The sequence below is a fragment of the Scyliorhinus torazame genome, chromosome 12 (assembly GCF_047496885.1).
Source record: "Scyliorhinus torazame isolate Kashiwa2021f chromosome 12, sScyTor2.1, whole genome shotgun sequence".
NCBI lineage: Eukaryota > Metazoa > Chordata > Chondrichthyes > Carcharhiniformes > Scyliorhinidae > Scyliorhinus > Scyliorhinus torazame.
Window position 1 is genome coordinate 160,424,313 of NC_092718.1, and position 15,898 is coordinate 160,440,210.

Below are 15,898 nucleotides of genomic sequence, written 5' to 3' on the forward strand. Positions count from 1 at the left end.
TGATAAAGTCAGATGCAAAGTATTCATTTAATATGTCAGCCATGCCTCCAGTTCGAAGCACAAATTCCTGTTCTGGTCCTTAAATGGCCCCACTTCTCTTTTGACCACCATTTTACTATTTAATTTTGGATTCCTTTTAGGTTAGTTGACAATGACTTTTCATACACTCTCTTTGATTCACTTATTTGCTTTTCAGTTCCCCTCCGAATCTTCTATAGTGAACTTGGCTACCATTTATTCACAGACAAAAATATTCCATGCCACCTCGTGTAACTATTTTGCACTTCTTAATTCTTACCATCTCCCTTTCCACCAATTGTATGCACTCCCTCAGGCACGAACACATCATTTGTATTTATTCTTGCCTCTGCACTCCCCTCCCTACCCAAATTCAAGCTCATCCATTTCTCTTTTCCCCCATCTCCTTCCTCTCCTCCATTTAGTCCATTATATTGCTGAGTGAAAAAGAAAGCTGAATCTACCTTTCTTTACCTATGGTCCCAATTTGTATACTTTTCTCCCCTCTCTGCTCATGATTCCCTTCTTTCCTCAAGTTGTTGTAGGTTTGGAATATTTTCAAGTTATGGAAGCAGTTACACCTTGCAACAAACCACATCAGACAGATAGACTGACGCAGCGGTGTGCATAGACCATTCAGTAGCAAGCAAAAACATTAAGAATTCAATACCTTTAGTAACAGATAAAGAAAAATATAATTTTGATTTCATTAAATCATGCTCAACATATATTTATCATGTGCCAAAAGCCAGGAATAACAAGCTAGATTTCCATATTACCTTGAACACTGTATCGATAATAATCTGGATCTTCTGGCTCAGCTTTGATTGCAACAGATGTGCCTGAAACAATTTAGAAAAGTTAAAATCCTATACAACAAAAATCCAATTTTATGAACAAAGAAATAAACTCAGGTTTTGTTTTCCATCTAATTTTTCTCCTTCCAAGGGATGGAATCAACACTGAGGGGAATGTGGGTGAGAGGGATTGAGTGAGCACCCTGAGACAGAGAGTGAGCCAAACGCACTTTCACACAATCTAATGGTCATCTTTATTAAATTATGCCGTCCAATTATGAACTTGTTTAATGCCCTGATAATATTCACCATAAGAATTCGAAGAATACTTGATCAATTATTTGAGGAAAGATTTAAACAAATTGGGTTTATGTTTGAAAGATCACAAGATAATTTCAGTGTTATAAAAGTATAAACAGAACAAAACTTGTACATCTGAATGGTTATAAATGCAAATTCAAATACGGAAATCAGCTCCAGTGTACAGTGGTTAGCACTGTCGCTTCCCAGCGTCAGGGACCCGGGTTCGATTCCTGGCTTGGGTCACTGTCTGTGCGGAGTCTGCACGTTCTCCCCGTGGTCTGCGTGGGTTTCCTCCCACAAGACCCGAAATATGTGCTTGTTAGGCGAATTGGACATTCTGAATTCGCCCTCAGTGAACCCGAACATGCACCGCCGAGGTGTGGTGAGTAGGGGATTTTCTCAGTACCTTCATTGCAGTGTTAATGTAATCCTACTTGTGACACTAATAAAGATTATTTTACTTTGATGGGTGCTATGGTTACGATACGTAATCACGACTTTCCTTCCTTTTCCGGCTTTTCCCATGTTAAAAGGCTCGCCACAATGCTGGTCGATCACCTTCATAGCAAACATCAATTTTTGGATTTAGTATGTGGTTTTACAGTCGGATGCCCCTTTCTGCCAACCCTCTTCAATTATATCAAGGTTGGCAACCGGCACCAATAGCTGGGTTCTTTCATAGTCAACAATTCCCGGAGTGGGACTTGAAGCCAGAGCCTTCAGGTTAAAAAGAGAGCCACTCCAGCTAAGTTCATTACTAGAAGTAACACTACATTTTCATTAAAAAAAACAAGTAAATTCAGAAGGAAGTAAAATTCATTCATAAAAAAAACAAAAAAAAATTAGTTTTTTGAAATATTAACTGGCTACTGGTCAGCTTGGTATCTTTCTTTCTTCAACAAAAAGCATACATCACTCAGAATTCGAACAAGTGACACTTACTCGGTTGGTTGTCATCAGATGGCTCAGTTTTCACCTGAACTGGAACAAAGCTATAAAACAAAAATATATTCAATATAATCACAGTCAACCTTGGGTTACAACTCACGATCCCACCTGCTCCCCATTTTCCACAATTCCCTGAGACCCCAAACATTTGTCTATCCCAATCCTAAATACATTTAATGATGGAGCATCAATGATCCTCTGGGATAGGGAATTCCAAATATTTTAAAATAATTTTAGAGTGCCCAATTCATTTTCCAATTGAGGGACAATTTAGCATGGCCAATCCACCTACCTTGCACATCTTTTGGGTTGTGGGGGCGAAACCCACGCAAACACAGGGAGAATGTGCAAACTCCACACAGACAGTGACCCAGAGCCGGGATCGAACCTGGGACCTCGGCGCCGTGAGACAGCAGTGCTAACCACTGCACGGCAATGCTGCCCAATTCCAAATATTCATAACCCTTTAAGTGGAGAAATTTCCATTTCAGACCTAATTGATCAGTCCCTTATTCTGAGACATACCCCGTTTTATAGATTCTCCAGCCAGCAGAAACAACCCGTGTCTACCCAGTCAAGCTACTTCAGGATCTTGTTGTGTTCCAATTAGATCACCTCCCATTCGTTTAAATTCCAGAGAATATGGGCCCAATTTATTTGGCTTCTCATAGGACAATTCTACCATTCTCAGAACTAATCTAATAATTAATCCTTTGATATACTACCTCCAATGCAAGTTCACCCTTCCTTCAACACGAGGCCGAAACTGTATGCCGTATTCCAAGTTTGCTTTCACCAAAGCTCTTATACAATTGTCAACAATACTGCATTATTCTGTATTCTAATTCCATTGCAATAAAAGCCAACCTGCCATTTGTATTCCTCATTGTTTGCTCCCCTGCATGCTGTGTTCCTTGTATGAGCAAACCAAAGTCTCTATAAACATAGTTTACAAGTTTAACATCTTATAAAAATTATTCTGCTTTTACATCTTATGTCGAAAATGAATAACTGCACACTTTCCCACATTATACTACATTTGCTACCTTATTTCCAACTTATTTAATCTGTCTATATCTCTTTACAGCCTCTGTGCCCTCATCGCAACTTGAATTATAATAATCTTTATTAGTGTCACAAGTAAGCTTACATTAACACTGCAATGAAGTTACTGTGAAAATCCTCCAGTCGCCACACTACTGTTCGGGTACACCAAGGGAGAATTCAGAATGACCAATTCACCTAACAAACGTGTCTTACGGGACTTGGGAGAGGAAACCGGAGCACCCGGAGGAAACCCATGCAGACACAGGGCGAACGTGCAGACTCCACACAGACAGTGACCCAAGCCGGGATTAGAACCTGGGTTCCTGGCGCTGTGAAGCAACAGTGCTAACCATTGTGCTACCGTGCCGCCCCCTACTTTCAACCTAGCTTTGCATCATCAGCAAACTTGGAAACACATCTCTTCATCTAAATCAGAATATAGATTGTAAATAGATGAAGCCCCAGCTTTGATCCTGGCAATACTCCACTCCACTTGTATTGCCAACTTAAATGCACCATTCATCCCTACGTTTTGTTTCCTATCTGATAACCAATCCTTTATCAATACTAATATATAATTACCCCTAACTCCATGAGCCATTATCCTATTAGCAATTTTGTTGCTCCTTGCAGAATCTTTTGGAAATCCAAGTATACTACATCTACTCATTCCCCTTTTTCTACCCTGTTAGTTATATCCTCACGAAACCATACTGAATTTGACAAAGACAATTTTCCTTTCATTGTTGAATTTCCCTTTCCAATGGGGACTTGTTTATATCATACTATACTTTAAATGCATTGAGACTTCCTTATTAATAGATCTAATCACTTTCCCATTATTGTCCGTCTAACCGACCTGTAGTTTTTGATTTTCTCTCGCCTTCCTATCTTGAATTGCGATGTTAAATTTGCTCAGTTCCAATTTGTTGGAACGGTTCCAATCTGGGGAATTTACATCCACCAAATCTGCAGCCATCTCTTATAGAATTCCTGGACATATGCCATCATGTCCACGGGGTTTACCGGCTTTTTATACCATTAATTTAGCCAATACTTTTCATTATTTATGTTTCTCATTCTGATTACTCATGGCTCACCACAATTTCCACAAAATAACTGAGGCATCATCAGTTTTAGTTACTTAAATATCTCCAGTACTTTTTCTCTGCTGATATTAATTATCATCCCTCTATTTCTGGCATGCAACTGTATTTTCTTCTGTGAAGATATCTTTGCCATTTCTTCATTTCCAAAAATAATTTCTCCCATCTCTACTGCTAAGGAACCAACATTTACTTTGGTCACTCTTCCTTTTTATAGACTCTAATATAAAAGCTCTTATAATCTGCTTTTATAGTACTGGCCAATTTCTCACATTTTCTACTTTATCCCCTTGTATTCAACTTTTTAGTGGCTATTTGCTGGTTTCTATAAAAAAATCCCAATCCTCAGGCTTGCTAACATTCTTTTCATAAGCCTCTTTTAAACAAATACTATCCTCAACCTCCTTGGTTAAACCATGGATGGATCTTTCTTGGTGAGTTTTTTGTGTTTCAATGAATGTATTTTGAATTTATTTTTTAAAAATGTTTTCCATTGTTTATTTGCTGCCATACCTTTTAGTCTATTTATCCAATCAACCTAGCTAGTTGTCACATATAGTTATGTAATTGGCTTTGTTTAGGTTTAATATTCTTGCTTGTGATTGGATTATGTTACATTCAATCTCGACAAGGAATCAAATTGCATTATGTTCACTAGTTTCCAGTGGATCTTTTATTAGAAGATAATTAATAAACCTTGCCACATTGAATAATACTAGATATAAAATAACCTCATCCCCATTTGATTCCACAACATGGGCGTCATTCTCCGACCCCCCGCCGGGTCGGAGAATGGCCGTTGGCCGCCGTGAATCCCGCCCCCGCCGAAGTCTCCGGTACCGGAGATTGGGCGGGGGCGGGAATCGGGCCGCGCCAGTTGGCGGGACCCCCCGCTCAATTCTCCGGCCCGGATGGGCCGAAGTCCCGCCCAGAAATTGCCTGTCCCGCCGGCGTAAATCAAAGCTGGTATTTACCGGCGGGACCAGGCGGCGTGGGTGGGCTCCAGGAGGGTCCGGGGGGGGGGGGAATCCAACCCCGGGGGGGGTGCCCCCACGGTGGCCTGGCCCGCGATCGGGGGGGGGGGGGGCACGGTGGCCTGGCCCGCGATCAGGGCCCACCGATCCGCGGGCGGGCCTGTGCCGTGGGGGCACTCTTTCCCTTCCGCCTCCGCCACGGTCTCCACCATGGCGGAGGAGGAAGTGACTCTCCCCTCTGCGCATGTGCGGGAAATTGTCAGCGGCCGCTGACACTCCCGCGCATGCGCCGCAGTTCCGCGCCAGCTGGCGGGGCAACAAACGCCATTTCCGCCAGCTGGCGGGGCGGAAATCCCTACGGCATCGGCCTAGCCCCTCAATGTTGAGGCTCGGCCCCCAAAGATGCGGAGCATTCCGCACCTTTGGGCCAGCGCGATGCCCGTCTGATTGGCGCCGTTTTTGGCGCCAGTCGGCGGACATCGCGCCGTTGGGGGAGAATTTCGCCCCATATTTCTCCAAAAACTGACGTGAATGTATTCTACAAACTTATCTCAATTTTACTAATTTCATTGGTCACATCTATTGAAGATGAAAGTCCTTCACAATTATTACATTGCCTTTGTAACATACACAAATAATTGTGTTTTAATGCTCTGTCCAATGGCATAACTGCCATAAGGGGGCCTATAAACTACTCCCATCAGCATTTTATGAAACTTTCTAAATCCTATTTCATGATCTTCAGAGCTAGGATCCTTCCTCTCTAATGTCCTTGTGTCAACCTTTATTTTCACAGCTAGCCCCTCCCTCCTTTGCCATACTCGCTGGCTTTTTGAAGTATTCTGTATATTTATTCCACAACCTTGGTCATCACATAATGATGGCTCTATGATGATTTCAACTGAAGTGTTTATCTACACTGTTAAAATGAATCAAGTTCTGGCTGTTTCCTACTTTGATCCATACACAAAGTCAAGATACAAGGCTGAACACTCAACCTGGCAAAGAGCCAAAATATTTCATATTTTTATGGTCAAATTTCAAAATTCATGCACATCTATAACTGCTTCTGTCACACCTTCATCTCTTGCTGTGCTTATAAATTTGGGCCTCCTCACAGCTCAATCCAGCCTCAGTAGTTTATATTAATTTTGATCGTCAAGGGAAAAAACTCTCTTTCACCAATTTGTTCCACCATGCACTCTATACCAGGTATTATTCCATTCATCCTCAGATGTTCAAAGACAAAATTCCTGCTACTCACCCAGTTAAAAGACCTATATGTGAATATAATAGTACTGGTCAATTAGAAATGCAGAATGCAGATAGGAAAGTCAAAGTGTGGAAGTCAGTCAATAGGAAAGGAAAGCAAGAATGTGGGGAGGGGGGGGGGGGGGGGGGGGGGGGGTGGGGCAAGAACAACATAGAATGAGAAGAGTGAGGGATAGTGACAACAATGGAGGAGGGAAGAGACAGATGTACAGACAGAATGAGAGAGACTGTCAGACAGAATGAAGAAGGTACAGAGGTAGAGTCATAAAGAATGGGAGAGAACTTAAGACAGAAAATTGAAGGTGACGAGAAAAGTCAGGAAACAGATAGATACATAAGCATCTAGAATCACAGAAGATGCAGAAAATGGGTAAGAGGAAAAGCAGCTGGAGGGGAGAAGAGAGGAAAGAAACAGGCAATTGAGGATGAGGGATCAAATCACAGAATGAGTGCACAGTGTTGTAAGGCACAAGACAAATCAATTTACTTCTATTAGCCTGTATTTTCTTTCTCACCTGGCAACTGGCACCTGTGTATTCTCCTTTCCAGTGGGCTGTATTGCTTCCACTATAGAAATAATAATTCATAATTTAAATAATTTTAAATTATTAAAAACACTTTACATTTCACATTAAGATCAAACAGAAAACAATTCATTGAAATTTACACCAGTAGATGGCAGAGGCATCAAATACAGAATAATTGCAACATAATCAGTAAAGCTAAACTGAAAGAAGAGTTCTGAATGGGAAGAACTGGTGGTATTTTAAAAAGGAACAGAAGAAAAATGTCCTCTCAGTGCAAAGACTGGGTCATGTTTTCTTATGTCACGGCATCTAACAATTAGTGGTTAGACGTGCCTTTGCATTTTTAGATCTTTACATTTTTGCATGGCAAGTTGAGGCAGCACGGCGGCAGTGGTTAGCACAGTTGCCTAACAGCACCAGGGACCTGGGTTCGATTTGACCTCGGGTGACTGTATGGAGTTTGCACTTTCTCCCCATGCCTACGTGGTTTCCTCAAACAGTCCAAAGATGTGCAGGTTAAGTGGATTGACCACGCTAAATTGCCCCTAGATGTCCAAAAGATTAGGTGGGGGTGTGGGAAAAGGACGGAGAATTGGGCTTCGGTTGGGTGGTCTTTCGCAGGGTCGGTGCAGACTCGATGGGCTGAATGGCCTCCTTCTGCACTGTAGTGATTCTATGAAAGGGTTAAGCTTGCAATGATGAAATGAGGTACCCAGCCAACCAGGGCAAGCAACTCATAGAATCTACTGGGCAGCAGGAGGTCATTCATCCCATCGAGTCTGCACCGGCCCTTAGAAAGAGCACCCTACCTCCACCCTATCCCCATAACCCCACCGAACCTTTTTGGACACTAAGGGCAATTTATCATGGCGAATCCACCTAACCTGCAAATCTTTGGACTGTGGAAGGAAACCGGAGCACCCAGAAGAAACCCACGCAGACATGGAGAGAACGTGCAGACTCCACACAGACAGTGACCCAAGCCGGGAATCGAACTGGGACCCTGGAGCTGTGAAGCAACTGTGTTAACCGCTGTGCTACCGTGCATATTTCCAACCAATCAGATTGAAAAATTACAAAATTACCAGGACTCAAACTGAAATGGGATCGCTGGCTTTATTAAAAGAAGAAGCGATCATAAAATCAAGGATGTTATCTGATGAAGCAATGTTCAGGCCTCAGCTATGTGCAGAGGAACAAACCGAAAGATGTCACAATCTTGGGAAGAATGCAACACAGAATAAATTTGTGTAAGAGAGCAGCCAACACAGTCACGATGAGCCAAATGGCCTCCTCCTATGCTGTATCATTCAATGAATTCAAATAAAGTACAGAAAGAAATAATGAGAGGTAAAGAAAGACTGAATGCAGAGAATAAATGGCAACGGTTTTCTCATTTTTAAAATCTTTAACAAGTAAACCCTGAAAAGGCTAAAATTTCATTAAGGTTAATGGACAGCATTTAACACTCATCACATGATTAAAAGAGTACTTAAAACTCTTTAAGGGGGCGGTTGGGTGTGTGTGTGTTTCGCGATGGTGTGCCGCAATTCCTACTGTGAGTGTGTGTATCTACTGTGCAGATGAACCAGATTCACACCATTCAGTGCATTTTAATCATGAGGCAGACACTGAGGTACTATTTTCACAAAGTCAAGACGAAGCAGACAGCAACTTTAGGATATTTGAGATCAATTATCTATTGGTACCTTCACCTAAACAACAGAAATGCCATTAGCTTCACAATTTTGACAGCAAATTATGGCCGAATATTGGAACACGAATGATTCGCCCAGTATCAACATTACATATTTGACAATATTTTTTTTAAATATACATTTTATGGAGGTATTTTTGGTATAGTGACAATACCAAAAGAAACAATATACATGAAACCATAAACATAGTGCAAAAGTCATTTACCTCTCCTACAGGTCCCTCCCTTATTGACCCCCTACTCTAATCTAAACTAACCCCCCCCCCCCCCCCCCCGGGGTCTGCTGACGATTAATTCCCCGCAATGAAGTCGACGAATGGTTGCCACCTCCGGGTGAACCCTAACAGTGACCCTCTCAAGGCGAACTTGATTTTATCTAAACAGAGAAAACTAGCCATGTCCGATAGCCAGGTCTTCGACTTCGGGGGATTTGAGTCCATCCATGCTAATACTACCCGTCTCCGGGCTACCTGGGAAGCAAAGGCCAGAACATCTGCCTCTTTCTCCTCCTGGATTCCCGGGTCTTTTGACATCCTGAAAATCGTCACCTCTGGACTCAGCGCCACTCTTGTTTTTAACACCGTGGACATGACCTCCGCAAACCCCTGCCAAAATCCCCTAAGCTTTGGACATGTCCAAAACATGTGGACATGGTTCGCTGGTCCTCCCGCTCATTTTGCACACCTGTCCTCCACCCCAAAGAATCTGCTCATCCGGGCCACTGTCACGTGAGCCCGGTGAACAACCTTAAATTGTATCAGGCTGAGCATGGCACATGTTGGAGACGCATCTACTCAACCCGTCTGCCCATAGACCATCCTCTATCTCACCTCCCAGCTCCTCCTCCCACTTGCGCTTCAGCTCCTTGGTCTGCGTCTCCTCCAACCCCATAAGCTCCTTATAAATGTCCGAGACGCTCCCGTCTCCTACCTACCCTCTGGAAACTACCCTGTCCTGAATTCCCCTAAGCGGTAGGAGCGGGAAGGTTGACACCCGTTTACGAAGGAAATCCCGCACCTGCAGATACCTGAATTAGTTTCCCCTCACCAACCCAAACGTTTCCTCCAACGCCCTCATACTTGGAAAGCTCCCCTCTATGAACATATCCCCCATCCTCTCAATCTCCACTCTCTGCCATAACCGGGACCCCCCGTCCATACTCGCCAGGGCAAACCGGTGATTATCACAGATTGGGGCCCAGACCAATGCTCCCACTGCTCCCACATGCCGCCTCCCCTGGCCCCAAACTCTCAGGGCCGTCACCACCATTGGACTGGTGGAGTACCGTGCCAGCAGGAACGGCAGAAGCGCAGTTACCAATGCCCCCAAACTGGTGCCCTTACATGAAGCCGCCTCTACACCCACCCATGTCGACCCATCCCCCACCACCCACTTCCTGATCATGGCTATATTCGCCGCCCAGTAATAGTTCCAAAAATTTAGCAGCGCCAGCCCGCCCTCTCCCCGACTCCGCTCAAGCATTACCTTCCTTACTCGCAGGGTCTTGCCCGCCCAGACGAAGCCCTGTTGACCCGCTTAAAAAAGGACCGTAGAATAAAGATGGGGAGACAGTGAAATACAAATAGGAATCTCGGGAGGACGGTCATCTTCACCATTTGCACCCTCCCAGCCAGAGACAATGGAAGCGCATCTCATCTCCGAAAATAGTCCTTCATTTGGTCCACCAACCGGGCCAGATTCAATTTATGCAGCCGGTCCCATTCCACCGCCACTTGGATGCCTAGGTACGTAAGGCTTCCCTTTACTAACCTAAACGGCAACTCTCCCAGTCGCCTCTCCTGTCCCCTTGCCTGGACCACAAACATCTCACTCTTTCCCATATTAAGCTTATACCCCGAAAACCAGCCAAATTCTCCTAAAGTCCTCATGATTTCTTCCATCCACTCTATTGGGTCGGAAACGTACAGAAGCAGGTCATCTGCATAGAGCGAAACCGTGTGCTCCAACAGCCCCCCCCCCCCCCGACCAGTCCTCTCCAGCCCCTCAAGGCACTCAGAGCAATTGCCATCGGCTCTATAGCCAGCGCAAACAACAGTGGGGAGAGGGGGCATCCCTGTCTCGTCCCCCGGTGCAGTCTAAAATAGTCCGATGTTGTCCTATTCGTCCGTACACTTGCCACAGGAATCTGATACAGTAACCTGACCCAGTCAATAAAGCCGCGCCCGAATCCGAACCGTCCCAGTATCTCCCATAGATAGTCCCATTCTACCCAATCAAAAGCCTTTTCTGCATCCATTGCGATCACTACCTCCACCTCCCTACCTTCCGGGGCATCATGATCACATTTAACAGCCTTCTTACATTGGCCACCAACTGCCTGCCCTTAACAAACCCCATCTGGTCCTCCCCAATAACATCCGGAACACAATCCTCGATCCTGGAGGACAAGATTTTGGCCAGCAACTTGGCATCTACATTCAACAGGGAGATCGGCCTGTGTGAACCTCACAGCTCCGGGTTCTTGTCCCGTTTAAGAATCAGCGAAATCGTTGCCTGTGACATCGTCGGGGGCAACACCCCTCTTTCCCTTGCCTCATTGAACATCCTCATCAACACCGGCCCAAATATCCCGGAGAACGTTTTATAGAACTCCACTGGGTACCCGTCCGGCTCCGGGGTCTTACCCGACTGCATGGCGTTCAAACCCTCCACTATCTCTTCCAACCCAATTGGGGCCCCCAGCCCTTCTACCCGCTCCCCGTCCACCTTTGGGAAATTCAGCCCCTCCAAGAAGCGCCTCATCCGCTCCGGCCCCGTAGGGGGTTCCGACCTGTACAGCCTGCTGTAGAAATCCCTAAACGCCTTATTCACCCCTACTGAATCACCAACCAGGTTCCCATCTCCCTAGCTGCCTCCTTCTTCCTAAGCTGCTGTGCAAGCATTCTGCTGGCCTTCTCTCCATGTTCATAGATCGCCCCCCTCGCCTTTCTCAACTGCTCCACCGCCCTCCGTGGTCAGCAAGCTAAACTCCACCTGTAACCTCTGCCATTCCCTTAAAAGCCCTGCCTCTGGGGTCTCCGCATACCTCCTATCAATCTGTAGTAACTCCTTTACCAGTTGGTCCGTCTCTGCCCTGTCCACCTTCTCCCTATGGGCCCGGATCGAGATCAGCTCCCCCCTGACCACTGCCTTCGGTGCTTCCCACACCATCGCTGCTGAAATTTTCCCCGTGTCATTGACCTGCAGGTAGCTCTGAATACATTTCCTCAGCCGCTCGCACTCCCCTTCATCCGCAAAAAGTCCCACATCCAACCTCCAGTGCGGGCGGTGGATACAGTCTTTACTAACCTGCAGGTCAACCCAGTGCGGAGCATGGTCTGAGATTGTAATCGCCGAGTACCCCATGTCCACCACCCCTGCCAGTAAGGCCCTGCTCAAAATAAAGAAATCAATCCGGGAATACACTTTATGCACGTGTGAGTAGAGGGAGAACTCTTCACCCTCGGCTCCCCAAATCTCCATGGATCCCCCACACCAGCTCCATGAACCCTCTTAGTTCCTTTGCCATTGCTGGCACCCTGCCCGTTTTAGAGCTTGACTGGTGCAAGCCAGGGTCCATAACTGTGTTGAAGTCCCCTCCCATGACCAACCTGTACGAGTCCAGGTCCAGTATCTTCCCCATCATCCTCTTTATAAACTCCACATCATTCCAATTTGGCGCATACACATTTATTAATACCACCTGCACCCCCTGTAGCTTCCCACTGACCATAATGTACCGACCTCCCATGTCCGAGACTATTCTACCCGCCTCAAACACCACCCGCTTATTGATCAGGATCGCGACCCATCTAGTCTTTGAATCTAGTCCCGAGTGACAGACCTGACGGACCCAGCCTTTCCTCAGTCTAACCTGGTCCGTAACTCTAAGGTGCGTCTCCTGCAACATTACCATGCCCGCCTTCAATCCCCTAAGATGCACAAACAGACGTGCCCTTTTGACCGGCCCATTTAACCCTCGAACATTCCAGGTGATCAGCCTAGTTGGGATGCCCTGCCCCCCCCCCCCCCCCCCCCCCCCCCCCCGCCGATTAGCCATCCCCTTTTTTAGGACTGCCTCCAGCCTGTGCTCCTCACCTCCACCGGTTAACCCCCAGGCAGCCCCAGCCCTCAACCTCCCCTCTGTCCCTCAGCCCAAGTCCCTCCCTCGTCAGCAGAACACTCACACCCCCCTCAGTAACAACACCCTGTAACCCAACCCCTTTACTCAACCAAACGTATGCACACTCCCCACTGCGCTTCCGAGACCTAGCTCACCCAGCTAGCTTGGTGGCCCCCATCCCCGGCGCCAGATAGTCTCCCACCTATTGTTCCCTCCCCACCCCTCATACAAATAAACTCCAACATCAAACAATCCCCACATAATTGCCCAATAGAAAAACACCAAGATCAAAACAAGCACCCCTCCATCCCCCAACAGTGCAAATGAAAACCTTAACTCACTCAGCTCTACCGCTGGTTCCAAATCAATGCAAACGGCATCACAAACATCTTCCATGAAATGCAAAACGGGAAACTTTTTACAAAAACAGAGAGAAACAAAAAGAAAAAAAACAAAAACATGAATGTTGCAGCCAAGTTCCAAAGTTCTCAATCCATCACCAGCCCTTTCTTTCCCGCAAAGTCCAACGCGTTGTCAGACGACTCGAAGTAGAAGTGCTGATCCTCATGCGTGACCCAGAGACGGGCTGGGTATAACAGTCCAAACTTCACCTTTTTCTTAAAAAGCATCGAGCTGATGTGGTTGAAGCCTGCTCTCCTCCTGGCCACCTCTACGCTCTGGTAAACCCGTAGGATGCTATTGTCCCATTTACAGCTCTGTGTCTGCTTGGCCCGCTGTAGAATGCGCTCCTTATCCGAGAACCTGTCGAATCTCACCTCCATTGCCTTCGGGGGGTCTCCCATTCGCGGCTTCCTCGCGAGTGCTCTGTGAGTCTTGTCCACCTCCAAGGGCCGGGAGAGTGCCCCATCCCCCACAGCTTCACAAACATGTCTGCGATGTATGCCTCAGCGTCCGTTCCTTCGGACCCCTCCGGGAGCCCGACAATTCTTAGGTTCTGCCGGAGGGACCTATTTTCTAGGTCCTACACCTTCTCCAGGAGCTTCTTCTGCTGGTCCCTCAGCATCCACGCCTCCAGCTCCACCGCAGTCTGATGTTCCTCCTGCTCAGCTAGCGCCTTCTCCACCTTCTGGATCGCCCAATCCTGGGCGTCCAATCTATGCGCCAACCGCTCAATCGACTCTTTTATCGGGTCCAAGCAGTCCCGTTCCTGCGTAGCAAAGCCTTCCTGAATGACTTGCATCAGCTGCTCCATAGACTGTTGGGTCGACAAGCTAAAGGTCTGAACCTCCGCCATGCTGTCTTCTGTTGCAGCTACAGCCCAAGCCTTCTCTAGCTTTACGAACACTTGTAGTCCTTCTCTCCATGCACCAAAGTGGGAATTCAGTAAACAATTGCCACTAACATCCGTTTTACAATTCAAGTCTGGTGGAAAACAGGGAAAAGGTCCAAAAGTGCGACCAGAGCGGAAGCCACCAAATGTGCGACTTACTCCTTCATAGCCGCCACCGGAAGTCCATATTTGACAGTATTTAATTCACTGTAACAATATTACACCTAACAAATTATGAAATTTTAAAACCTTGTTTCGACTGACACTAGGGAAAGTCGGATTTTCAATGACATATGTCAGATATAGCAATTAGGAAACATACTGATTTTTAAAAAGCAATTTAAAGCCCTAAAACCGTACGCAGAATCATCAAACTCAGTTGTTCATGGCCTCAATCTGGAAAAAAAACTATTTGAAGGAAGGCATTTTGTCCAAATATCGGCCAGCAGGTCGATCCTGTTTCAGGATATCAGAATTCCTATATTTATCTTTCTAGATATATGATTCTATAGCCAAGGACATGAAGTAGAAATCAGCATCTATCACAGAGTACTAATAATAATAATCACTTATTGTCACAAGTAGGCTTCAATGAAGTTACTGTGAAAAGCCCCCAATCGTCACATTCTGGTGCCTGTTTGGGGAGGCCAGTACGGGAATTGAACCCGCTCTGCTGGCAATGTTCTGCATTACAAGCCAGCTGTTTAGCCCACTGTGCTATACCAGTCCCAGAGTGTGTTCCAGAAAGTGAACACAGCTTTTTCTAGGTACCTGGGTGCATTACTAACAAGTTGGCCACTGACCATATTGTGAAAAAGAATGGGGCAAAAACCTCTTGTCCTCTATATTCTGGAGTTTCTCAATAATGTGCCATCAACAAGGACTTCACATGATCATGTAGTTCTGAGCAATCTGGCATGCCCATTCCTTTCCACATAATGCCTCTCATGAATTTTAAATTCCAACTCCCAGGCTCATTGTGAGCCAAGCATCATTCCCTAGGCCCATTTTCTATGAGCTGCCCTTCTGAGGACAACAATGAATAGTGACTGACAAAAGTCATTGATGGACCAATTGTGTACCAAGCTGGCTGCTGGACTTCAATTCTGATTCAGTGATTTTTGAAACTTTAATGTTGCGACTCATGCCAACTGGATAATTTGGCCGAATCTGAGATTTTAATTGGAATGTGTATTCCAGCTCCAAGATCCATATAAATGAAAGACCAACAGAAATTTCCCTTGCTCTCGTGAAGAATAGGGCATGGTTGTCCACTGTAACCCATTCTCATTAACTATCTTTAATAGGTTGGCAATGGAAGGGTTGGATTTGAAAAGAATTGCTCCAGCTAATACTGAAAGTACTACACCTTTCCTTTTCAAATATTGTGCTGTTAATGAACTCTAATGACTTGGTGCATTCACCTTCCATTTTGGCCATTAGGCTAAACAATGGATGGAAAGAGTGCACACATATTTAGGATTGTAATTACACATTTCCTACATACTTATGCTCCTTAGTCTTTCATTTCTTGTATAACACTTGTTCTTCAATGTCTGACACTATGAAAGTAAAGTGTAAAAAAAAAAACAGACATGGGCTTCAATTTGTTGATCTGCCAGTTGCAATCCAGGCTTAGTTATTTTCCTGCCAGCCAGTTGATGAAGGAAGAATCCAAAGTCAGTCTTTAGATTAGTTAAACATTACAGGCATACATCTCCTGACTCCACTCTGCTCCGGTGTCAGCAATTGTCTCTTCATATGTAACTATTCAA

The 15,898-nt window shown here is 45.5% G+C and overlaps 1 protein-coding gene across 13 annotated transcripts in view; it reads right to left on the minus strand.

The window, feature by feature from the left end:
* LOC140386703 (general transcription factor II-I-like) overlaps positions 1 to 15,898 on the minus strand; it is a 220,322-nt gene that overhangs the window by 114,771 nt on the left and 89,653 nt on the right. For all 13 annotated transcript variants that reach the window (XM_072469273.1, XM_072469274.1, XM_072469272.1 and 10 more), the window contains 3 exons: positions 6,981 to 7,032; positions 2,061 to 2,110; positions 798 to 860 (listed from right to left, as the gene is read on the minus strand). In XM_072469273.1, the coding sequence (XP_072325374.1) occupies positions 798 to 860; positions 2,061 to 2,110; positions 6,981 to 7,032 (165 nt within the window). The remainder of the gene's footprint in view (positions 1 to 797; positions 861 to 2,060; positions 2,111 to 6,980; positions 7,033 to 15,898) is intronic.